Source organism: Bufo gargarizans, chromosome 1, assembly GCF_014858855.1.
Source record: "Bufo gargarizans isolate SCDJY-AF-19 chromosome 1, ASM1485885v1, whole genome shotgun sequence".
NCBI lineage: Eukaryota > Metazoa > Chordata > Amphibia > Anura > Bufonidae > Bufo > Bufo gargarizans.
In genome coordinates, this window is record NC_058080.1 from 638,614,469 (window position 1) to 638,640,645 (window position 26,177).

At 43.6% G+C, this 26,177-nt stretch overlaps 1 protein-coding gene across 2 annotated transcripts in view; it reads left to right on the forward strand.

Moving 5' to 3' along the window:
• MCTP1 (multiple C2 and transmembrane domain containing 1) overlaps window positions 1–26,177 on the forward strand; it is a 1,090,031-nt gene that overhangs the window by 1,043,953 nt on the left and 19,901 nt on the right. For both annotated transcript variants that reach the window (XM_044276001.1, XM_044276002.1), the window contains exons 19-20: window positions 15,076–15,185; window positions 24,818–24,927. In XM_044276001.1, coding sequence (XP_044131936.1) covers window positions 15,076–15,185; window positions 24,818–24,927 — 220 coding nt within the window. The remainder of the gene's footprint in view (window positions 1–15,075; window positions 15,186–24,817; window positions 24,928–26,177) is intronic.

Below are 26,177 nucleotides of genomic sequence, written 5' to 3' on the forward strand. Positions count from 1 at the left end.
AGCCTCCCTGGGCCGGTGTGCAGTGATGGGGAAGACAGTACTAAATCCTCCGTGGCACTCTCTGGTACAGGGATTACCAGCCAGATGGTAGTTGAGGTGCCCTTGATGGTACAGGTGTTTAGGGTGCTTTGGAGGCTGGGACCCCAGTTGATTTGTGACGCCAGCACCGTTAGATGCAAAGGTTGGTGGTGGAAAAGATGAGCAGTCGATTGTAGCAAAAGAGTTAAACCTTTACTTGAAAATCACTTGTCTCCAGGTAGTTCATGTATATGGCATGAAGATATGACTCAGATATTGGTTTAGCTGTAATCCTTATAACAGGCTTGGCAATTGTAACTTGAGGAGTTTTCCTTCCCTCTATATCTGGCTATACTTTGTCCACCCTGTAGCACTCAGGTACTGGATATAATAAACTTCTTACTAGTCAGTAGAAATCCACAGGGCGGTCTCCCTAATGGCAGGCATCCGTCTTCTGCTCCATTCTTTGGAAAGGATGCTCACTGAAGAATTATGGTCCACTATGTCCATAGAGACAAGTGGTAAAGGTCAACTCACACGTATAGTCGTCTGGTTGTGTCCAGGTACTTTTAGGTTCCTCCTGGTCACTGTTGTTTGTGAAATCCATTGGCTAACTTAGCTCTAACCTCCACTAGACTTTCGCCATATCCAGACATAGACTCACTGGTCGGTGCTGGGCTGCTGTAATACTAAATACTCCCTTAGCTTAATCAGGGCCAAGTGGTCAAAATAGCAGCTACATTGTGGACTAGGCCTGTTCTGCTCCTCCGTTAACTTCCTCAACTCAACTCTCCACTCAACCAACTTTATTGGCAAACTCCAGACTACATATATAAGTGGCGCCAGCACCACCTAGGGGCGAATAGATGAAATGACTCTCTAACAGCCTGTTAATAGAAATACATTTGATAAACATACACAAAAGTTTGAAGTGCCCATGACCAACAGTGAGTGGGACACTGCATAACCATCATCATTATCGAGACCTAGCCAATCAGATTTCACTTTTCCATTTTGTACAGATAAATGACAGCAGTTATTCCATTGGTTAAGTAACTTCCCATTTACCTGGAGATTATGGATATGATCCAGGCTTTGGTAATGCACATATTGGTAGTAGGCATGATCATGTCCGTCCATTATAAATTCCAATCCTGAATTTATTTGCAGGAAAAGAAAAATCCTGTTTATATACATTTATCTGTGTAGACGGTGGTGATATTAGTTTTGCCGGTTTTGTAAGACTATGGTTTGATGGAAATTACGGTAGAGTTTAATTAGCTGTACAAAGAGATAGTCAGGCCTCAGATCTCACAGGTCCTCTGATGTGAGATGATGGCGATAGCAGGAAACTTATCACATGGACGGAGTACATTCTCACTGCGCTTTTGTGACTAGTCCCAAGTAATATGAAATGAAATGTCAGAATGAAAAACTTTCAAGTGGAAAGAAAACCTCCAAGAGTATTTTTGTCTTCACAAATCGTGTGCACTGACCTCTTATCTATGTGCGCTTGTCTATGGTAATAATGACTTCAAACAATCTAAGTTCCAGGGGGCGAGCGGGGGCATGAGGACAAATCTTTGACAATGCTGGGATTTTGTGAGAATTTAAAGCCTAATTGTCGCTCACCTTTTAAGTTTACAAGTATCCTGCAGAACCTAATAAAAAGAAAGCTCGCCTGTTCGGAATACACGTTTGTTGCTGCTATAACTGACAGCGGGGTTTAGCTGAAAGATGACCCCTTTATGTCGAAGCCTATGCCGGCTGTGTTAAATTTTTGGAAGAGATTTTTAAATCTGCAAATCAAACAGCTCCCCTTTTTCTTTTAAGCAGTCTGGCTCAGACTCCTCCAACGCTCTATGGCGTAACCTCGGAGCACTTGGCTGCTGTACAGCTGCTGGGTTCTTTTTGGAGGCACCTGTGCGGTGCTAATTCATCGATCCCGACAATATTAATGTTCAGCGCACAGCAGAACTGCAAATTGTGGGATTAAGCATTACTTTGGTACATCATTTATCTTTTTTCTTCTTTTTTTTATTTCTAGAAGTAGGAACTAAGGATTTGCAAAGGTCAAACTGGCGCAGGCACAGTTGCTTCTGTATGCTCCATATATTTAATTATACGTTTTATATAAGGTATTAGTTATATGTAAAGATTTAGGGGGCCATTTATCAAACTGGTGTAAAGTAGAACTGACTTAGTTGCCCATAGCAACCAATCAGATTCCTCCTTTCATTTTCCAAAGGAGCTGTACAAAATGACAGGTCGAATCTGATTGGTTGCCATGGGCAACTAAGCCATTTCTACTTTACACCAGTTTGATAAATGACCCCCTTAGTTATTTCCACTTGTCTCATCATATATGGAGACTTATGAAGATTGACTTGCTGGGAAGTCAGCGTATGTCTCCAGTTTTCTGCAATGTCTATGGCCAGTCTTAGTGAGCACATAATACTGGAAGGGGGCAGATACTTTTTTGCAACATTGTATTTTAGCAAGGTTATTTGAAAGGTGCCGAGGTCAGAATGAAGGACCCTAATCATTTTCATCATCAGGAGAGCAAGAGATTTCCATTCCCATATTGATGCCATATTGATATTGTCACGTTCCGAAGGACTAGGCAGACCTCCGGAACATCTAGCAGAAACGACAAGACAGGTAGCAGGCCAGGAAACCAACAGAATACTTTATTACACATGTTATAAAGGAACATGACAGTAAACATAAAAACAGGTTAGGCAATAGTGGTAGCACTAGCACAGAAACAAGTGGACCAGCAGACCAGAGGCAAACCCCAGAGGGCAAAGAGCCAGTGGTGGTGGGGATGAACTTGGCCGAGGGCTCACTGGTCACACCTCCAGGAGGGACCCAGTACACTTGGCCGCTACCTGCAAAGAACCACAGACAACAGATCTGGAACCCAACCAAACACAGGACAAGGATCAGACGACAAACAGGAACCAGCACACAAGCAGATGCCTGGACCCCATGCACACAGACTAGAGATCCTCACTCCGGAGAACTCCGGAGCCCTCTCACGAAGGCAGGATATACACAAGACAGGAACAGAAACAGTAAGGCACTGCAAGCTATCAGACGCAGATTGACCACTACTAGGCTAAACATGGAACAGAGTGGATAAAAACATACAACAGGTATAGAAGATCAGGCAAGGCATGGGCAAGGAAACAACAACACCACTATACCAGGCAACACCACACAGAAGGGCAGATGGCAAGCAGCAAGAAGCTACACCCAGTAAGGCACCAGACAGACTGACCACAAGCCCCACAGCTCACAGGTAGATATAGCTGGATTTACAGGGCACCTGATAAGCCACACCCAGGCCCAGACCAGGGAAAGTTAAACCCATCAGAACCAGGAGTAACCAGAAGCACAGAACACACAATCACAAGGTTCAATTCACACCAGTCACGGAATGCTGCAGCCTGCACGACAACCAGCATATGCAGGATGACTGTAGCCAGTATGAGGTTACAGGCAGCCAGCCAACACAACAACTCGGAGTGACAGAACCGCACATTCTCAGACCCTGTTCACACACAAGGCAGCAGCCAGCACGCATCGCAGAACCAGCAGACATGGGAACACCCACAGCCAGTACACAAAGTGCATGCAGCCAGCCTGCACGGCACCAGTGACAGGAGCCACAGAGATATGGACGTGGGGAGACACAAACACAGGCAATAGTTCACACACAACACCGCAGCCAGCACTCAGCCCCAAGAAACCAGCATACACAGGTGTCAGCCTGTAGCAAGTAAGCAAGAGTACCTGCAACTAGCCTACACGGCCACAACTGGCACCGTGACAGCTAGGACATGGTGTCTGGCCCCTGGGACCAGGGGCGGACAGGCCATGTATACAACAGGGAAATTTCCTGGTAGGCCGCTGCATAGGTGGCTGCCTGAGTCCTCCTTACAGCCGCTGGCCAGGTATATAATGATCTGATGCTCTCAGCGTTCATTAATGCTAGGAGCATCAGGTACTTATACACCTGGCTAGCAGCAGCAGGTGCCCTCCTGAATTCAACTGTATCACCATCCTCAGGATGGTAATAGGGTAGTATTTTATGCTCCACTGTGGTATTTGGTTTTGCTGGGGCGGTATTTTGTGCTCTACTGTGGTATTTGGTGCTGCTGAGGCAGTATTTTGTGCTGCACTACGGTATTATTGGCCCTGCCTACTTCTGTTATCTCTGCCTACTTGTGGCTTGTGTTGGCCCTGCTATTTGTGTTGCCCCACCTTTTGACAATTTGGACTCACTGACAACTTGGGGGCACTTTAAAGGGGTTCTGCAGCTTTTTTTTTACTGATCAGCATCTGATTTGCTGGGGTCCGACACCCGGGACCCCACCGATCAGCTGTTTGAGAAGGCGGCGGCTCTGGCAGGCAGCTTCTCCCTGTTTACCTCAGGCCCAGTGACGTCACAACTAGTATCACTGGCCTGGGCGGGGCTAACCAAATTGAAGTGAACGGGGCTTAGCTGCACCCAGGCCAGTGTTACTGGTCGTAACGTCACTGAGCCTGCAGGAAACAGCGAGAAGGCTGCGGCACTACTGCTTGTGTCGCTGCCTTCAACCAGCTGCCCTCAAACAGCTGATCGGCGGTGGTCCCGGGTGTCGGACCCCCACCAATCAAATGATGGTGATCTATGTAGAGGATAGATCATCAGTAAAAAAAAAAAAAAAGCTGCAAAATCCCTTTTAAGTTCTACCCCTGCCTGGGACCACTACCTAGCCATAGAATCAGCAGGACTATACTGCAAAGTTGTTCAGGGAATCACAGTGAAGGGGCCGCAGTGCTTAACCAGGACAGCAGTCCGTTCATTTTCTGGACTGATAGGAGTCCTGATCTCAAAGCAGTGGCATTTCCTAGTGATGTGCTATCACTTTATGAGATGAAAATAAAAAAGGACTTGTCGCCTCTACTGACATGTTTTAGTAACTACTTGCATTTCCCTTGCAATAAATTCTGGAGCAGCTTTTCATATAACTCCATGTTGTTCCATCCTTCAGTTATTTCTAATAGAGGTTTATTAGGCTCCATTCACACGTCCGCAATTTCGTTCTGCATTTTGCGGAACGGAATTGCGGATCCATTCATTTCTATGGGGCAGCACTTCCGGGTCCGCACTTCTGTTCCTCCAAAAAATAGAACATGTCCTATTCTTGTCCACAATTGCGGACAAGAACAGGCATATTCTATTAGTGCCGCAATGTGCCGCTTTCCGTGTTTTGGGGCTCTGCGGCTCCGTGGATCCGCAAAACACGTTGCGGACGTGTGAATGGAGCCTTAATGTATCCACACCTGGGTGTTACCAGTGGGGAAGGGTGTCCCTGCACAGTCTCACACTGGAAGTACTGAATGAACTGTGTTAGACTGTGCAGGGACACCCCCGTCCACTGGTAACACCTAGTTGGGGAATTTAGTAATAAACTTCTGGTAGCAGTAACTGAGGAACATAACATGGAGTTATTTGAAAAGATATTCCAGAATTGTTATTGTTTGAGGAATAAAATTATTTGATAAAAACAGACATGTCAAGAGAGATGGCCGGTCCTCGGTAAGGTACAGATCCATCCTAAAGGACTGGTGCCATGCAGCCTCTATTTGCAGCTGGTCCAACAATCTAACATGTAAGTGTATGGTATATACAGTAGGTAGCACGGAGGAGGTTACTTGTAAGTGTATGATATATACAGTAGGTAGCACGGAGGACGTTACATGTAAGTGTATGATATATATAGTAGGTAGCACGGAGGACATTACATGTAAGTGTATGATATGTACAGTAGGTAGCACGGAAGACGTTACTTGTAAGTGTATGATATGTACAGTAGGTAGCACGGAAGACGTTACTTGTAAGTGTATGATATATACAGTAGGCAGCACGGAGGACGTTACTTGTAAGTGTAGGATATATATAGTAGGTAGCACGGAGAACGTTACATGTAAGTGTATGATATATACAGTAGGTAGCACAGAGGACGTTACATGTAAGTGTATGATATGTACAGTAGGTAGCACGGAGGACGTTACTTGTAAGTGTATGATATATACTGTAGGTAGCACGGAGGACGTTACATGTAAGTGTATGATATATACAGTAGGTAGCACGGAGGACGTTACATGTAAGTGTATGATATGTACAGTAGGTAGCACAGAGGACGTTACATGTAAGTGTATGATATGTACAGTAGGTAGCACAGAGGACGTTACATGTAAGTGTATGATATGTACAGTAGGTAGCACGGAGGACGTTACTTGTAAGTGTATGATATATACAGTAGGTAGCATGGAGGACGTTACATATAAGTGTATGATATATACAGTAGGTAGCACGGAGGATGTTACATGTAAGTGTATGATATATACAGTAGGTAGCACGGAGGACGTTACATGTAAGTGTATGATATATACAGTAGGTAGCACGGAGGACGTTACATGTAAGTGTATGATATATACAGTAGGTAGCACGGAGGACGTTACATGTAAGTGTATGATATGTACAGTAGGTAGCACGGAGGATGTTACATGTAAGTGTATGATATGTACAGTAGGTAGCACAGAGGACGTTACATGTAAGTGTATGATATGTACAGTAGGTAGCACAGAGGACGTTACTTGTAAGTGTATGATATATACAGTAGGTAGCACGGAGGACGTTACATGTAAGTATATATATACAGTAGGTAGCACGGAGGACGTTACATGTAAGTATATATGTACAGTAGGTAGCACGGAGGACGTTACTTGTAAGTGTATGATATGTACAGTAGCTAGCACGGAGGACGTTACATGTAAGTGTATGATATGTACAGTAGCTAGCACGGAGGACGTTGGGAGCCTTACTGTATACACATAAACCAGGCTAAACCTCATGATGCTGAATATTACTTTCCCGTAACCTCTATAGTGCAGAAAATCAAGCTTTATAAAGCCAAAATAATAAACTAGAAAAAGCTTTGAAGCTTGGGGAGTATGGGCCACGTTCCCACCAGAACTAAAGTAGAACAAACAAAAGAGTTTGAGAACATTGCCTCCCCTCGAATCCTATTTAGAAGATTAGTGTGATCTCATAAAGCTTTAAGACTTGTTTTTTTCCCCTTGTATCATTTGATGTGTCATAAAGGGTGGCGTCAGAGGTTATCACACGGAGCCAAGACATCTTAATTAACGTCTCTGTCGCTAGTCGCAGAGGTTTCTGCCACAAGGTGGCCCTTGAACATTACAGCTCACTTTCATCTGACAATAACTGCTTCATCTTCCTTTGTATCTGCCTTGTGATCTGCAGATAACAATGAGACAGCAGCCGTAGAATTAAGAAGGTATGTCAATGGACAGTAATGCCTGCAGTCCTTAATTATATATAATACAATGTGAGCAAATGAGTGGGGTACACAGGGACACAGCCTGCAGAAAACTGCATAAGGCTCCGTTCACATCTGCATCAGCCTTTCTGCTGTTTGGTTCCATCACAGGAACAGAAAAAGGAAATTGACAGCAGTGACGGATCCGTCAAATGACCCCACTGACTATAGTACATTTTTACGGTATTTTTTCTTTTTTGGAATCTCCTACAGTCAGCCTTTTCTTTATACTCTTTTTATTCTTCATACTTTTCAACTTTGTGGTTCCAGCCTCAACCTTGATATCCATCAATATAAAAAGTATGTCCTTTCCAAATGTAATTTTAGATTGGCGCCAAATAGTTTAGTCTGTTAGCCCCATCTTGAAGGACCTTTTTTACCCTTCAGTGTTGCATTTGGGAAGGAAGGCAACTATCTCCTATTCCACATATTGGTGGGTGACACCCTCTATTATTCACCGGATGAAGTAACAACCATGATCTGTACCATGTCCTGGGGCAGCTGTGCTCAGTGCGACACTTGACGCTTATTTCATAGTAGCTGATTAAAATTAAAGGAATTGTCCCATCTTGGCTTTTCCACAGCAGGATGGGACTAAGCATTGGCCCCGGGTGGCTGGACTAAGGGACACAGCTGAGTGTAGTGAATGGGAGCTATGCAAACAGTTACTGGAGCAGCATAGCTTGTTCTGCTACCCTGTGTAGGCTGCCAGATGGGACAACCCCTTTAAAGGGTTTCTGTCACCAGAAATGCCTAAATTAAACTTGCTGACTTTAGCGATGTGCTAATGTCAGCTGAACCTAACTAGCCTATTTCTAGTTTTATCCATGCCCTTGTTACTCCATAAAAGTAACTTTTATAATATGCAAATTAGCCTCTAGGAGCAGGGGGGGGGGGGCGTTGTCACCTTCTTCCAAGTCTTGATTGACAGGGCCAAGCAACATTCACATCCTCCTGCTGGCCCTGAGTGCATGTTAAATCTCGCGTCTGCGCCGTGTTGTTCAGTATTCGGCGCAGGCATAGTGAAGGAAGGACGCTCACTGGCTAGCGACTTCTTTATTGCGCCTGCGCTGAATACTGAATCGCGTAAGATTTACCATCCACTTAGGGCCAGCAGGAGGAAGCGAACGCTGCCTGGCCCTGTCAATCAAGACTGGGAGAACTGAGCAGGAGCAATGCCCCCCAACCCCCACCCCCCCCCCCCCTCCCCGCTCCTAGAGGCTAATTTGCATATTTTAAAAGTTACATTTACGGAGTAACGGGGGCATGGTTAAAACTAGGAATAGGCTAGTTAGGTTCAGCTGACATTAGCACATCACTAAAGCCAGCAAGTTTAATTTAGGTATTTCTGGTGACAGAAACCCTTTAAGCTTCCTTTGATTTCTAGAACAGATTGCAAAGCCAAACAATTGATCATACTGGTCACTGTCCACCAACTCCAAGTTATTTTCATGCATGAGGCAGATGCACATCTCGCTATCACAGACTACTATCCTCATATTGTTGTCGGTTAAAGGGGTTTTCTGGGACCCATTGGATCCTGCAAACCCACCTTGATTACAAATATCTAGGAGAAAGTGTGTGTGATACCATTTAAAAGTTGTGTGTATTGGCCTCCTGGGAACCCCATCATGTGACGCTTCTCTTCTGAAAATCCACTTCCCACCGACATCCTGTGATTTACCAGGTTTCTAGCTGGGGCTATTGATAGTATGTAACTTCCACCATGGACAGAGTCAGAACTTTCCTTCTCTCTGGAACATGTGCAAATTCCTTAATCTACCTCATCTGCAAAGGAAGAGGAATAGTTCTGTCCCCATCTACAGCAGAAGTGACATCCTGTCCATAGCCAAAGGCAGAAACCTGGTAAAAGACGTGAAATCGTCAGAAGCTGGATTTTTAAAAGAGAGGGGCACCACCTGAGTTCCCAAGAGGCCAATCCATGCAACTTCAGAATGGTAAGTACTTTCCTCTAAATGCATATTAGGTGTAATTATTTTCCAGACCCGTTGGGTCTGGCAAACTCCATTAGATGTGTTCTTCTACGTGTCAAGAAAACTGACCAATGGTCAGTCTTTGTATTTTAGGTCTTCTGCTTTGGTGTCCTTTTAATCATGCCTTGCTTCTTTCAGGTCAGTGTCTGGCTTTTACATATTGTGCCAGGCTCACTGTCAACCATATCATTAGAGCCCATTCTTAAATACATTTATATCCAGTGTAGACAATCCTCTGTGAGCTAAACAGCCTGATCTCCAGTCTTTGGCTCACAGAGCATTGCCTACAGTTGTAACCACTCCTGAGCTGAGACCAAGACTAGATATATGCGTTTCCTGAATATTAAAGTGTTTTCGTTCACTGACGGCAAAGGAACTGAAACATAAAGGTGGGATTTATCAACTGATTTGGGACATTTTTCTGGAGTAAAACATTGCACAAGCCTGTTTGCATAAACATTTAGGACTTTTTGAAATTTAACAATATTCTAGCCCCTTTCCAAAAAACTAGACATTGTTTACAGGATGGAGCGGAGGTTTACACCAGAAACTGTGTAAATTATAGAGAAAATCTATGCCAGGTATTAATAAATTTGGTGCATCATACTCAAGTGCACATCCAGTTTAGACATGTGTGAAATGCCAATCTAAGTCAATCTCCCCAAAGTATATTAGAAAGGTATATAACATGTCCTTTAAATACTGATTAAAACCTCTTTAAAAGGATTTTCCAAGACTTTAGAGTTCATGACCTTGATAGGTCATCAGTATCTGATTGGTGGGGGTCCGACAACCGGGATCCCCGCGGATCAGCTGTATGAGAAGACACCGATGCTCCTGTGAAGGCCGTGGCCTTCTCCCTGCTCACCAAGCACAGCGCCGTACATTGTATAGTGGTTATGCTTGGTATTGCAGTTAAGCCCCATTCACTTTTATGCGGCTGAGCTGTGGCTAGGCCACGTGACTGATGAACTAGTTAGTCAACACTGGCCTAGAAGCAGCTGATCAGCAGGGGGTGTTGGACCCCCACCAATCAGATACTGATGACTTAAAGTCTACCTCTTAAAGTAACATATGGCTATAATGACTGGATCACGACCTTTAGGGATGGATCCACATGGCCATATCAGCGTTTGTCCCATGTTAAGGTTTGTCTTCTTCACTGGGCAGAGGTTGATTTCTGCCCAGTGATTAAGATACTGCTTTTATAATGGGGTTTTGGAGGGAAAATTTTCCTCCGTTTTGCTGTGAGTCACTGGGCAGTGTGGTCATTCTGCCCAGTGAGGGCCTTAATTGGCTGATATTAAGGGCCTGTTATGTTCCAGGGTTTTGGGTAGAGATACCCGGACCCTGGTAACAGGTGCCTGATTGGTGGGGGGGTTCAGGAGTGGGCTATAATTGTCCTGGCTCTGCGGGCTGGCTTGCCTTTTGTCTGCACCAGTCTGTGGAGCCCTGGATCTGTGTCACCCCCCCCCCCTCCCCTCCCTATTCAAAGGGTAATGGTTTTTGGCATGTTTGGGTGGTTTTACATAGGTCATCCTGTTTATAGGATGGACTCTGAAGTTAGTATTATTATGGTTTGAGTCTGAGTTTATGACTAGGATCTAAAATATGTTATTGTTATTGGCTGTATTTATGAGTTAATAAACAGGCCATGGCCATTGGTTTATCTCCGCTCTCACGTGCTATGTTTTAATTTTATATTTAATGTATAATTTTTGGATGCTTGATGTGTATGGGACATAAGTGCTGTATAATTGCCATGTCTGCTCTTAAAAATGATGTAGAACAGGGCTGCTCAACCTGCGGCCCTCCAGCTGTTGTAAAACTACAACTCCCACCATGCCCTGTTGTAGGCTGATAGCTGTAGGCTGTCTGGGCATGCTGGGAGGTGTAGTTTTGCAACAGCTGGAGGGCTTCAGGTTGGGCATCCCTGATGTAGAACATACAGTATCCACTGTCACCTTCCCCTTCTCCAGCTTTGCGAGCCAGCTTTCCATCCTACAGCTCAATCAGTGCATCGTTAACGTATAAATATCCACAATTTATATGTTGTTAGTGTATTCATATGTGCATTTCCTATTCATCGTATCACTTTCTTTTTTGTGCCGCTTATAGGTGTGTCTATAGGTAAATCTAGCTCTCTAGACATATTTCTTAACCCCTTCCTGATGTGGTGGTTTTTCCAATTTTCCATCTTTCTAATGCCACTATTTAATATTGCATAAGATGTAGTGGGAAGCTGGACTAAAATTCCAAATGTGGTGGGATTTTAAAAAGAATGCAACGCAACAGTTTTATGGGTTTTGTTTTTACGGCGTTACAACTGACCTGTTCCCTTCATTCTCCGGATCAGTACAATTACTGCAATGCCATATTTGTATCATTTTTTGTGTGTTTTAATACTGAAAAAAAAAATCATCATATTCCGACCCCCATAACTTTTTTAGAGTTATTTCTACAAAGCTATGTGTGGGCTCATTTTTTGCAGGATGATCTTTTTAATGATACCATTTTGGGATGTGTATGACTTTTTAATCATTTTTTATTCAATTTTTCGTGGGAGGTGAAGTGATGAAAAAACGGAAAATTAGCCATTTTTATTCTTTTTTCCGTTACGCCATTCAGTGTATGGGATTATTTTTTTTATATTTTAATAGTAGGGATGTTTTCTGATGCGGTGATGCCTATTATGTTTTCCTTTTATTCCTTATTTTTATGTTAATTTTAGGATAAGGGGTGAATTTAATATTTTTTTCCTAAACTTTTTTTTACATTTGTAACTTTTTTTTAGGCCCCCCAGTGGACCCCAATATGCAATCATTAGATTACAATTTGTATAAAGTAATGGAATTTTACCCATTACCATATATAAAGGTTGGTATATCCCAATACAGTGCTGCCACCTGCAGGCCTGAATTGGAATATACCAGTAATAAGCCTAGTACAGGATCTCGATTATTACTGCAATGGAACGCCTTTCCCGATCTCAGCCAGGGGGAGGCGTTCCTGCAGGGCAAGCATGCACTTCCTGGTTTTTGACCTCTCAGATGCCTTGGTCACATTTTACCACGGCATCTGAGCGGTTGCTGCCAATTAGCCCCAGGTTTCTGCTATCTGAACACTCAGTAGCTATGGAGCTTGCTCCGCTCTGGAGCATGCACCATCTTTAAAGAACAGACATCTGCCGTACATGTACAGCAGGTATCGGGGAGGGATTAAAGGGGTTGGCCAACTTTTGGAGGGTTTTTGGAAGCCCTCCTCCTGGCCAGACCTGCAAAAGGGAAGTATATTCGCCTGCTCCTCATCACTGTGTGCCAGCTCCTACACTCCCCAGCCTCAGATGCCTTGAAGTATACTCACCTGCTCCTCATCACTGTGTGCCAGCTCCTACACTCCCCAGCCTCAGATGCCTTGAAGTATACCCACCTGCTCCTCATCACTGTGTGCCAGCTCCTACACTCCCCAGCCTCAGATGCCTTGAAGTATACTCACCTGCTCCTCATCACTGTGTGCCAGCTCCTACACTCCCCAGCCTCAGATGCCTTGCTCAGGTTCCCCGCTGCCAACATCTGCCTTAATGCTGCTGCAGCCAATAACTGGCTGAAGCACTGACCTGCCTCACTTGTCAACCTTCCCCTCCAAAAAAAAGGTGGCAAACCTTTTTAAGATGATGATAAATGGCTCTAATATTACAAATATGAAACCTATAACATACACCGACTCTTTGCCAAGTCTGACCTGTTATATAAGTCTCTACTATAAGACTTAATTTCCTATTTAGACATGATACATGTGTCACATCAGCTCCAATTTACAAGCCTCACCCCTGTCTGGAAAGACAGCAGTCAGGGGTCTCAGACGTAAGCAGCCTTAAAAAGTCTCAGCTATTTGATAGATTTGCCCCTTTGACAGTTTTCAAGACCCTCTTGTGTCATTTTGTGACACACTTATAAATCTGCAGCTCAGTCTTTTCAGATTCACTGCCGGTTTCAAGGAAGATGTCATGTATCATATCTTCTAGGAAATACAGGGGTGAATATTTATGCAACCTCCGGGTCCTTCTCATCCACTAGGTTGATTAGTGGAGCCTCCTGAGCTTTTAACTTGAGGGAAAGAAAGTTGAGTAACACACTGAGAAGTGTTCACCTGGAGTCATCACTTTAATACTGTACATATGGCGTCTTATCTGCGCCTTGATCACTGCTGCTTTGCTTTGCTACATAAATTCCTTGGTGCATTCTGGAATTATGGAGGTTAGGAAGATTCTGTTCTTCAGTCATTCTGTTTATAGCAGTCAGTTCTGTCACTTTTACCCACCTCTCGAAATGTCACAGGATTACATGATTCACATTTCTTTCATCTCTCATTTCCTACATCTCAACATTTCTGTTCCTGTTGTGTTTATCCATCTGTTCATATAAAGACGGTGTAATAATCTACTCATTTATCTATGCTGCCCGAGGTGAGTACGCGTTCTACAAAATTTGGGCAAAACTTTTAATTTTCCAATTTTTTACACAACTTTTCAAATAGATATACACTTTAGGGGGGCGTTATCAACCCCTCTATGCCAGAAAACTGGGCTGAAAAAGTTGCTAAACTTGGCGCACACCATGGTTGTGTAAAATTTTCAACCTTTTGGGGGTTTAGATTTCTGCTGGTTAAAGTGGGTGGGGCAGGGTGGGGAATGACACAGGGGTGGCTATAGCCTGCCTGGTACAATTATTATAGAGTATAGCAGAAAGCTACACCAGCTCCATCACTGATATACATTTCTGTTTTGGTACACATACATTTCTTAATAATTTTGGGACACCTGATGCCAGCAAGGGATAGATTAGGGCATCTTTCACACCGGCGGCCGTGTTTTTTTCATTATAGGCAATGGGGTCCAGCAGGAAAGCAGTAGTATCTAGCAATCTCTACTGGAACAGCCTGCTGGAGCCTGCTGCAAGTATGAAAGTAGCCTAACACTGGCGTATTACATATGTTCAGGGCTTCTGAGCAGAGTATATATGAAGCTGGTTCCTACACCGCCCTGAATATTGTAGGCTTAGGTCAAGCCCAGGAGAGGCAGTTCTGTTAGTGTTAGGGACCCATCTGCAGAAGCCACCTTGACACCTGGTAGATGGGCCCGACAGACTTTTGATCCAAAATGTGCGCAAAGAGCTTCTATTTTTTTCATTTATAGTAGGTATAATACTATTTTAATTTAGTATAGTCCCTATTTCCAAGTTTTAGTGTTTGTATGTGAAATGTTGTGCTGCCTTACCTATTTTTGTTTGATTTCTGCATACTAGCTTTATGGATGTGCACCTGCGTCTATGAATGTGCTAGTCTAAATTTTCTTGTATTACATATGTAAATGTATCCCTTGTTATGTAAATTGTGTTACAAGTGTAAAAAGTGTAATAGTACAACATCTAAAAAAACAAAGAGAAAGCCATAGCAGAACAACATGTGCAACCATGCCTAAATGTACTCAGTGCTCTGTGGTCCACATTCCTTCATGGTTTTAGGAGCAATTCTTCAAAGATCCTGCACCAATCACAGCTACCAGTATGCAAACAGGTCTGGATGGTATTATAGAAATTAATTCTTGTCAATACTGTGTATGGTGTAAAATAGTTTGATAAATGATCATCATAATATTTTCCCCTTAGGATGGTGAGAAGAAAGGTTTCATGAATAAACTCTATGCCATCCAGGAGGTCTGCGTCAGTGTTCAAGGTGTTCTTGATGAAGTGGCTTCCATTGGTGAAAGAATAAAGAAGTAAGTATCTACAGCGCATACTGGCTCATAAGGACCAGTGGTGCACCATCAATGAGGCCAGGTGAGGCAATTGCCTCAGGCAGCACCATGTAGGGGCAAGAGAGGGGCAGCCAAAGGGCCATGGGCTGAAGGGGAAGAGGTTAGGTTAAGAAATTGGCATTGGGGAGGGAGGAGCACCATTTAAATTTTCGCCTCAGGCAGCAGAAAGGCTGGGTGCACCCCTGATGAGGACAATGTACAGAGAGTGGATTAACCAAGGTACTATTAACCTCCATTCAGAACAGGAGGCTGCCAGTCACCACTGAGGGCACACATGTATGTACGGGACTCAAATTATGTGTTTAGTGTATTCTTTGATCACTACTATTAGCCAAATGCCACAATATGTTTTCTGCCATTTTGACTAATAGAGGAGTGAACCCATCCCCATACTTTGCTCAGGGGCAGATCTGAACCTGCTGCACAGGCGGTATATCTGCACCTTTAGTCAGTTTTTTTAAGCCAACCACTTGTGACCGGCAAGGGTTCCCCTGATCTCTGAGGTTTCAAGCATTTTCGTGGTTTGTGTGGTGCTAACGTCCACCCCTGGCTATTCTGTCCTTACACAGCGCAAGCTAGTCTTTAAATGGGTTGTGTTGCTTTAGCAAGGGGCATTTATCATGTACAGAAAGTTAATACAAGGCACTTACTAATGTATTGTGATTGCCCATATCGTCTCCTTTGCTGGCTGGATTCATTTTTCTATCACATTATGCACTGCCCCGATCCAGGGGTTACGACCACCCTGCAATCCATCAGCGGTGGCCGTGCTTGCACACTATAGGAAAAGTTTCCAGCCTCTCTGGTGGCCGGGTCTGTGTGGTATTTTTTCCTATAGTGTGCAAGCACGGACTCCGCTGATGGATTGCAGAGTGGTCGTAACCATGGAAACGAGATGTGTATATTGTGATGGAAAAATAAATCCAGCCAGCAAAGAAGGAAATATGGACAATCACAATACATTAGTAAGAGCCATGTATTAACTTGATAAATGCCATTTGCTGAAGTGAGACAACCCCTTTAAATAACAAAGCAGGTGACTTACGCCTAACCCTTGCAGTTACACACCACTATGGAGAGAGTGGCAGTGGCGACATGCAGAGAGGAAGGTAGCACAGGCGGCATTCGGTTACAGAAATATTTAACATCTACCTTTCATAAGAGTATTAATGACTTGACTGGGTAAACAAACAGGGCACATACTGGATCGTCATCTCCTCTGAATACCGAATACTTCCATTATATATTCATATACAGTACAGACCAAAAGTTTGGACACACCTTCTCATTCAAAGAGTTTTCTTTATTTTCATGACTATGAAAATTGTAGATTCACACTGAAGGCATCAAAACTATGAATTAACACATGTGGAATTATATACATAACAAACAAGTGTGAAACAACTGAAAATATGTCATATTCTAGGTTCTTCAAAGTAGCCACCTTTTGCTTTGATTACTGCTTTCCACACTCTTGGCATTCTCTTGATGAGCTTCAAGAGGTAGTCACCTGAAATGGTTTTCACTTCACAGGTGTGCCCTGTCTGGTTTAATAAGTGGGATTTCTTGCCTTATAGATGGGGTTGGGACCATCAGTGGCGTTGAGGAGAAGTCAGGTGGATACACAGCTGATAGTCCTACTGAATAGACTGTTAGAATTTGTATTATGGCAAGAAAAAAGCAGCTAAGTAAAGAAAAACGAGTGGCCATCATTACTTTAAGAAATGAAGGTCAGTCAGTCAGCCGAAAAATTGGGAAAACTTTGAAAGTAAGGGCTATTTGACCATGAAGATGAGTGATGGGGTGCTGCTCAATATGACCTGGCCTCCACAGTCACCGGACCTGAGCCCAATCGAGATGGTTCGGGGTGAGCTGAACCGCAGAGTGAAGGCAAAAGGGCCAACAAGTGCTAAGCATCTCTGGAAACTCTTTCAAGACTGTTGGAAGACCATTTCAGGGGACTACCTCTTGAAGCTCATCAAGAGAATGCCAAGAGTGTGGAAAGCAGTAATCAAAGCAAAAGGTGGCTACTTTGAAGAATCTAGAATATGACATATTCTCAGTTGTTTCACACTTGTTTGTTATGTATATAATTCCACATGTGTTAATTCATAGTTTTGATGCCTTCATAGTCATGAAAATAAAGAAAACTCTTTGAATGAGAAGGCGTGTCCAAACTTTTGGTCTGTACTGTATGTTTACAATCAAGGCTGCAGTTTAGGCTGCTAAAGTCTAAATGACCCACACCACCACCACTATGCTCTAAAAGTAAACAGAAATAACAATAGATCCATCAACAGCAGCTTGTTGATTGTTTCCAATTAGCAACAGGAACTTGTTTTTTTTACTGAAAACAAAGTGCAAACATCAAAAGAGCTTGAGGCCACTATAGAGCTAATGGTGTTTGAAAGGCCTATTTTGGTATATTTATGAGCCTACAAAAAACCTCTCTGTCTATAATTGACAGCACAACATTCCACCTGGAATAACATACAATGTCATAACAAAAGAGCCAGTGGAGATGATACAGTCCTGATCAAACGTTTAAGACCACTTGAAAAATGGCAAAAAATCATATTTAGCATGGCTGGATCTTAACAAGGTTCCAAGTAGAGCTTCAACATGCAACAAGAAGAAATCTGAGTGAGACAAAACATTTTTTGAGCATTCAATTTAATGGAAACAACAAATAAACTGAAACAGGCTGTTTCTCAACTGATCAAAAGTTTAGACAGAAAATGAAAAACAAAAAAATTAGTGGCAATTCTGGAGGAGCTGCTCAGCCCATGACACTGTAGCGTGTCTTTAGTTAGGGGAGCAGCCCGACCGCATGTGGACCGCAGTAATCGACTAACCCCAGCAAAATATGCATACAATGGAGGATATCGACGCGGTCCACATGCACCACAAGAGCAAACTACACAGAATGTAGCAATCATAGAGAACACACAGAGAGAATGCACCAAACAGATATAACACTGACTATGCTGGCAAGACATAAGTAAAGGTATTAAAAGCTGAGACTTTCGCCAATATGTTCCAGTCATGGAGATATCGGAGCCCACATGCACCACGTCACGGTTTCTCAGCATGGCAAGGGGTCCTAACCACTGCTCTGACTATGGTGTGAACACGGTCTGGGGATGATATAATTCAGCTCACAGCCAAGCTCCCCACAATTGCCCAGCATAAATGCTGTGGTTGTACAATGTGGATGAAGCCAGGCCGTGAGCCATACCCACACCAGACCATGTGAGGGAGGTTACCAGCTGCAAAAAAGTGCTAGAGTGCCAAGTAAAGGCAAACACACTCAAATCTAACAAGACAGAAAATGAAAAACAAAAAAATTAGTGGCAATTCTGGAGGAGCTGCTCAGCCCATGACACTGTAGCGTGTCTTTAGTTAGGGGAGCAGCCCGACCGCATGTGGACCGCAGTAATCGACTAACCCCAGCAAAATATGCATACAATGGAGGATATCGACGCGGTCCACATGCACCACAAGAGCAAACTACACAGAATGTAGCAATCATAGAGAACACACAGAGAGAATGCACCAAACAGATATAACACTGACTATGCTGGCAAGACATAAGTAAAGGTATTAAAAGCTGAGACTTTCGCTAATATGTTCCAGTCATGGAGATATCGGAGCCCACATGCACCACGTCACGGTTTCTCAGCATGGCAAGGGGTCCTAACCACTGCTCTGACTATGGTGTGAACACGGTCTGGGGATGATATAATTCAGCTCACAGCCAAGCTCCCCACAATTGCCCAGCATAAATGCTGTGGTTGTACAATGTGGATGAAGCCAGGCCGTGAGCCATACCCACACCAGACCATGTGAGGGAGGTTACCAGGTGCAAAAAAGTGCTAGAGTGCCAAGTAAAGGCAAACACACTCAAATCTAACAAGACAGAAAATGAAAAACAAAAAAATTAGTGGCAATTCTGGAGGAGCTGCTCAGCCCATGACACTGTAGCGTGTCTTTAGTTAGGGGAGCAGCCCGACCGCAGCCCGACTTGATCAAAAGTTTAGTACCACACCTCCAAAAAAAAACGAAACCCCCCCCAAACAAAAATCCAACTTCCAAACATGAACTCAGTATTGAGTAGCTCCGCCATTATCTTTTATCACTTCAAAAATTCGTTTCGGCATGTTTGATGCAAGGGTTTCCATAAGGTGAGTGGGAACATTTCTCCAAGTGGTGAAGACGGATGCACAAAGGACATCTACTGTCTGGAACTGTTGTCCATTTTTGTAAACATCCCTTGCCATCCATCCCCAAAAGTTCTCAATTGGATTTAGATCAGGGAAACACGCATCAGGGCCAAAAGAGTGATGTTATTCTCCTGGAAGAAGTCCCTTGTCCTGCGGGCAATGTGTACTGTAGCGTTGTCCTGTTGAAAAACCCAGTCGTTACCACACAGACGAGGGCCCTCAGTCATGAGGAATGCTCTCTGCAACATCTGGACATAGCCAGCGGCAGTTTGACGCCCCTGCACTTCCTGAAGCTCCATTGTTCCACTGAAGGAAAAATCACCCCAGACCATTATGGCGCCCCCTCCACTGTGACGCGTAGAAAACATCTCAGGTAGAATCTGCTTGTCATGTCAGTAACGTTGGAAACCATCAGGACCATCAAGGTTACATTTTTTCTCATCAGAGAATAAAACTTTCTTCCACCTTTGAATGTCCCATGTTTGGTGCTCTCTTGCAAAGTCCAAAAGAGCAGTTCTGTGGCGTTCAAGGAGACGAGGTCTTTGAAGACGTTTTTGTTTTTGAAGCCCTTCAGTCTCAGATGCCGTTTGATGGTTATGGGGCTGCAGTCAGCACCAGTAAGGGCCTTAATTTGGGTCGAGGATCGTCCAGTGTCTTGACGGACAGCCAATTGGATCCTCCGGCTCAGTGCTGATGAAATTTTTTGGGGTCTTCCACTTGACTTTTTTGTTCCATAACCCTCAGGATCATTTAAGAATTTAAGAAATTCCAAATGACTGTCTTACTGCGTCCCACCTCAGCAGCGATGGCGCGCTGTGAGAGACCCTGCTTATGCAGTTCAACAACCCGACCACGTTCAAAAAGGAAGAGTTTTTTTGCCTTTGCCATCACAACGTGTGACTACCTGTCACGGCTGAGGATGGGGGAAATCCTCAGCCGTGCGATGATGTAAGATGTCCGGTCACTACTAGGCCAGGACCACAGAATTAGGGAGCAGGTCACCTCCTAATGCGTCCCTAACGCTGACCCTGTCTCCTGTCTGCATGAGCCAACCTTGATGGTAGGAGGGCTCATACGCTGGAACCTTATAGTCCCTACAAGCCCTCAAGTCGGCCCTGAACTAGAGACAGAGTAAGACAACCCACTCCTCCTAGACACAGAGGAGCAGGAGTCTCACTGGCCAAGCAGCATGAAGAAAGGGAACATAAACAGGTCTATGGATAAGACAGGTGAACCCACACAGTTCACACCTACCTGTCTCAGCCTAGCTGACTGGATCCCTGTGCTGGCATGCTGAAGATCACCACGCATCCACACACAGGGACCCAGATCCATAGCTGCACCAAAAACACAAGGAAAGGTCGGACATCAACAACACATCAAAGGAAATAAACTTATGACCGGAAGGGTGGCCCTTACAAGAAGGATGGAATCCACAGGAGGCTGCTTCAGCCAAGCATGACTAAAGCAAGCTACTGCGCAGTGCTCCAGACACAGGCTTTATAGGGGTAAATGGCCACACCCACCGGACAGACACACCCAGTGACATCACACACACTGGGAAGAGGGTTAACCCTTCCAGCACCACAGGAAAGGAAAACACCAAACATACAGGGGAAGTGACCAAACTAAGATCACCCTGTGGCTGTTGCCGCTGACAACGACATGGGTGGCAGCCGTCCCGGGAGACAGCCCGAAGGCCGAGACACTGCCACCACATGTACATAATACCAAACGTTGCCACGGGCAGCCACAGTGAAAGGACGATGTCCGTGCGCACCAAACATAAACTACAGTGCACACCAGACATACAACACAGAGTGCACACAGACATAACACAGTGCACACAACACACAAACACCTAACAAAGATAGTTAGATGCAACCGCATGCAACTGCAGCGAGCTGCCTAGCCACGCTCAGGCTGCTGCTGACACATACACACGAGACTACCGGTTGCCCGCGGCAACCACAAGTTAGGCCACACGCCAGCGGCCCTCACCTGTGGTTTAAACCCACACGAAACCGCAGGCAACCGCCTGCGGTTAGAGAGTCACGGTCATAGCCATGGCCGTGACACTACCTGGCAGAAAATGACAATGAATCCACATCTTTGCACAGATTTGGCCTTTTAAAGGCATGTGGTCCTAAACTTTTGATTAGCTGAAAAACAGCCTGTTTCAGTTTATTCATTGTTTTCATTAAATTAAATGCTCAAAAAATGTTTTGTCTCACTCCCATTTCTTCTTGTTGCATGTTGAAGCTCTACTTAGAACCTTGTTAAGATCCAGCCATGCTAAATATGATTATTTGCCATTTTTCAAGTGGTCTTAAACTTTTGATCAGGACTGTATATCCAAAATCATATCAACTTTATTATATATTAAAATATGTAGAAAAAAAGGCAAGATGGAAAGAAGTATACAGAGAAGCGAAGGGCATTCACTCTACTGGACTGCCATGTATCCCCACAAGGCTAGTAAGCACTTACCGGGTACCAGGTCAAATGCTGTGTCTCACAAACACCCAAATTATGTACCACAGGGATGATACAGAGTATACAGCACCCCAGTAGGGGTTTTACAACGTGATACAGTTATATCAGGGAGTGCTCCCAGGATGTTTGTGAGGTCCACAGCCTACGTCCTTGGTAACCATAGACAGCATTTATATAACAAGCTTGGTAATAGTATATCCACAGCCTAGTCTATAGCATAACACAATGATGGTATATATATCATGCCTAGTCAATAACATAGGCCTAATATGGATCAGTGTGTCTATTAAGACACTGTCACATACAATATCCATATTAGGCCTATGTTATTGACTAGGCGGTATATATACCATCATTGTGTTATGCTATAGACTAGGCTGTGGATATATAAACCGGATTCCAAAAAAGTTGGCACACCATACAAATCGTGAATAAAAACTGAATGCAATGATGTGGAGGTGCCAACTTCTAATATTTTATTAAGAATAGAACATAAATCACGGAACAAAAGTTTAAACTGAGAAAATGTACCATTTTAAGTGAAAAATATGTTGAATCAGAATTTCATGGTGACAACAAATCCCCAAAAAGTTGGGACAAGGCCATTTTTACCACTGTGTGGCATCTCCCCTTCTTCTTACAACACTCAACAGACGTCTGGGGACCGAGGAGACCAGTTTCTCAAGTTTAGAAATAGGAATGCTCTCCCATTCTTGTCTAATACAGGCCTCTAACTGTTCAATCGTCTTGGGCCTTCTTTGTTGCACCTTCCTCTTTATGATGTGCCAAATGTTCTCTATAGGTGAAAGATCTGGACTGCAGACTGGCCATTTCAGTACCCGGATCCTTCTCCTACGCAGCCATGATGTTGTGATTGATGCAGAATGTGGTCTGGCATTATCTTGTTGAAAAATGCAGGGTCTTCCCTGAAAGAGATGACGTCTGGATGGGAGCATATGTTGTTCTAGAACCTGAATATATTTTTCTGCATTGATGGTGCCTTTCCAGACATGCAAGCTGCCCATGCCACACGCACTCATGCAACCCCATACCATCTGAGATGCAGGCTTCTGAATTGAGCGTTGATAACAACTTGGGTTGTCCTTGTCCTCTTTGGTCCGGATGACATGGCGTCCCAGATTTCCAAAAAGAACTTCGAATCGTGACTCGTCTGACCACAGAACAGTCTTCCATTTTGCCACACTCCATTTTAAATGATCCCTGGCCCAGTGAAAACGCCTGAGCTTGTGGATCTTGCTTAGAAATGGCTTCTTCTTTGCACTGTAGAGTTTCAGCTGGCAACGGCGGATGGCACGGTGGATTGTGTTCACTGACAATGGTTTCTGGAAGTATTCCTGAGGCCATTCTGTGATTTCCTTTACAGTAGCATTCCTGTTTGTGGTGCAGTGTCGTTTAAGGGCCCGGAGATCACGGGCATCCAGTATGGTTTTACGGCCTTGACCCTTACGCACAGAGATTGTTCCAGATTCTCTGAATCTTCGGATGATGTTATGCACAGTTGATGATGATAGATGCAAAGTCTTTGCAATTTTTCACTGGGTAACACCTTTCTGATATTGCTCCACTATCTTTCTGCGCAACATTGTGGGAATTGGTGATCCTCTACCCATCTTGGCTTCTGAGAGACACTGCCACTCTGAGAAGCTCTTTTTATACCCAATCATGTTGCCAATTGACCAAATTAGTGTTAATTGGTCTTCCAGCTCTTCGTTATGCTCAAATTTACTTTTTCCAGCCTCTTATTGCTACTTGTCCCAACTTTTGGGGGATTTGTTGACACTGTGAAAATTTGAATCAACGTATTTTTCCTTTAAAATGATACATTTACTCGGATTAAACGTTTGATCTGTCATCTACGTTCTATTACAAATAAAATATTGACATTTGCCATCTCCACATCATTGCATTCAGTTTTTATTCACAATTTGTTTAGTGTCCCAACTTTTTGGGAATCCGGTTTGTACTATTACCACGCTTGTTATATACATGCTGTCTATGGTTACCAAGGACGTAGGCTGTGGACCTCACAAACATCCTGGGAGTACTCCCTGATATTATTATATCACGTTGTAAAACCCCTACTGGGGTGCTGTATACTCTGCATCATCCCTGTGGTACATAATTTGGGTGCTTGTGAGACACAGCATTTGACCTGGTACCCGGTAAGTGCTTACTAGCCCTGTGGGGATACATGGCAGTCAAGTAGAGTGAATGCCCTTCGCTTCTCTGTATACTTCTTTCCATTTTACCTTTTTTTTCTACATATTTCAATATATAATAAAGTTGATATGATTTTGGATATATTATCTCCACTGGCTCTTTTGTTATGCTATTTTGGTATATAGCCTGGCGTCGTATACTGATTTTATCTGAATGTTGTTAGCCCTTTTGGCAGATTTTATCAGTACTGCATGTCTCTTGCTAAGATAATGTACATAACAAGTCACATTCTCTATCGGTTATTGTATGTGGCTACAGTACAGCCTTTATTAATACAGCTTTGGCTGAAATGCTTTGATTTATACACATATACATTTGCTACTGTAAGAAGACATGATAGAATGCTGTTATTCATGATGAAGAGCTTGACGGTCAATATTCCCAGTAAGTGTATTATTTCTAGTAAGTGAGTTATTGGGTATTGAGCAGTGATTAATAGGTGCCATTGTCTGTAATGTTGTTGAGATACAATTTATTTGGCACCATTTATCTCTGCATTTCCATCCAGGAGGAGGGAATGAAGAGTAATATGCCTGCATGTCTCATTTAGACATCCGCACTTTATTTGTTATGTCTTTTATTAGATATATGAGGGGATTAGCCGTGTGACTCATGCAATTTTTTCTCATGTAGCACATTCAACTGGACGGTTCCATTCTTAACCTGGCTGGCAATTATCGCCCTTTGTCTGCTTACGGCAGTGCTGTATTTCATCCCGCTCAGATACATCGTCCTTCTGTGGGGTAGGTAACAGATTGGTTGAGCTATTGATGCTGCTCTCTACGTGTTTTTAAGAGGATGATTCATAGAATCAATTCTTATCTGTCTTTTTTCATATCTATCATCTATCTGCCTATCTACTCTGAGGGTCATTTTTCTATTATCTATCTAGATATAAGTTGTGGCTGGCCAGGAGTTTTGAGACTGACATAAATTTTGCTTTTCACACAGTTTGCTGCTTCAGTGTTTTTAGATCTTTTTGTCAGATTTTTCTATGGTATTTTTAACTTTTATTTACAAATACATAAAGTTTATGTAAAGACTCAGTGGGGCAGATTTACTATTGAGAATGACACAGGACTCATGGTAGCGCTCACCTTTTCATCTTCGGACAGTCATTTTTCCTAATGACCCAAACAGACTTAAGGGGACATCGTCATAGAAAACAACTTTACCCCAATCCGCTGCATTCCAATCCCTGTACTTCCTGCTGAATGTCAGTCTGTCCAGGCGTTGTCAACGAAAATTATTGTACAGTTTTCAAACTTTTGTAATTGCATATAATTACAAATTTAGTATAGCCACTGAGTTATTCAATAAAATGTATCTGTATAGCGTCACCTGCTTTGTTCTTTTTCTTATTTCTTTGTCCGGCTCACGGAAAAGGCCTCCTGAGCTGTGATAGGGAGAGAGCTGCAGCAGAAAGGACACGCCCCCTGAGCTGCAGCAGAAATGACACTCCCCTTGAGCTGCAGCAGAAAGGACACTCCCCTTGAGCTGCCAGCTGTAAATAAATCTAGCAGAGCAATGATTTGATTTTCATTTTTTACATTAATCATAGGATAATCCCTTGAATGTTTTTCTTGGAGAGAAGTGGCTTCTTTGCTGCCCTTCTTGACACCAGAACAGGTGAGAGCTACCATAAGTCCTGTGTCATAAGAACAGTAAACCTAAATCATCCTGGGACCATTCATATGTGGGGTTGCTTCTCATCCAAAGGAGTGGGCTCACTCACAAATTTAGCCTAAGAATTTGCCATGAATAAAGAATGGTATATAAACATCCTCCAAGAGCAACTTCTCCCAATGATCCAGCAGCAGTTTGGTGATAAACAATGCTTTTTCCAGCATGATGGAACAACCTGTCAGAAGGCAAAAGTGACTCGGTGACCAAAACACTAAAATTTTGGGTCTGTCGCCAGGAAACTCCCCAGATCTCCATCCCATTGGTCAATCCTCAAAGGCAGGAAAACCTTCGGTCACCACCAGGAAGA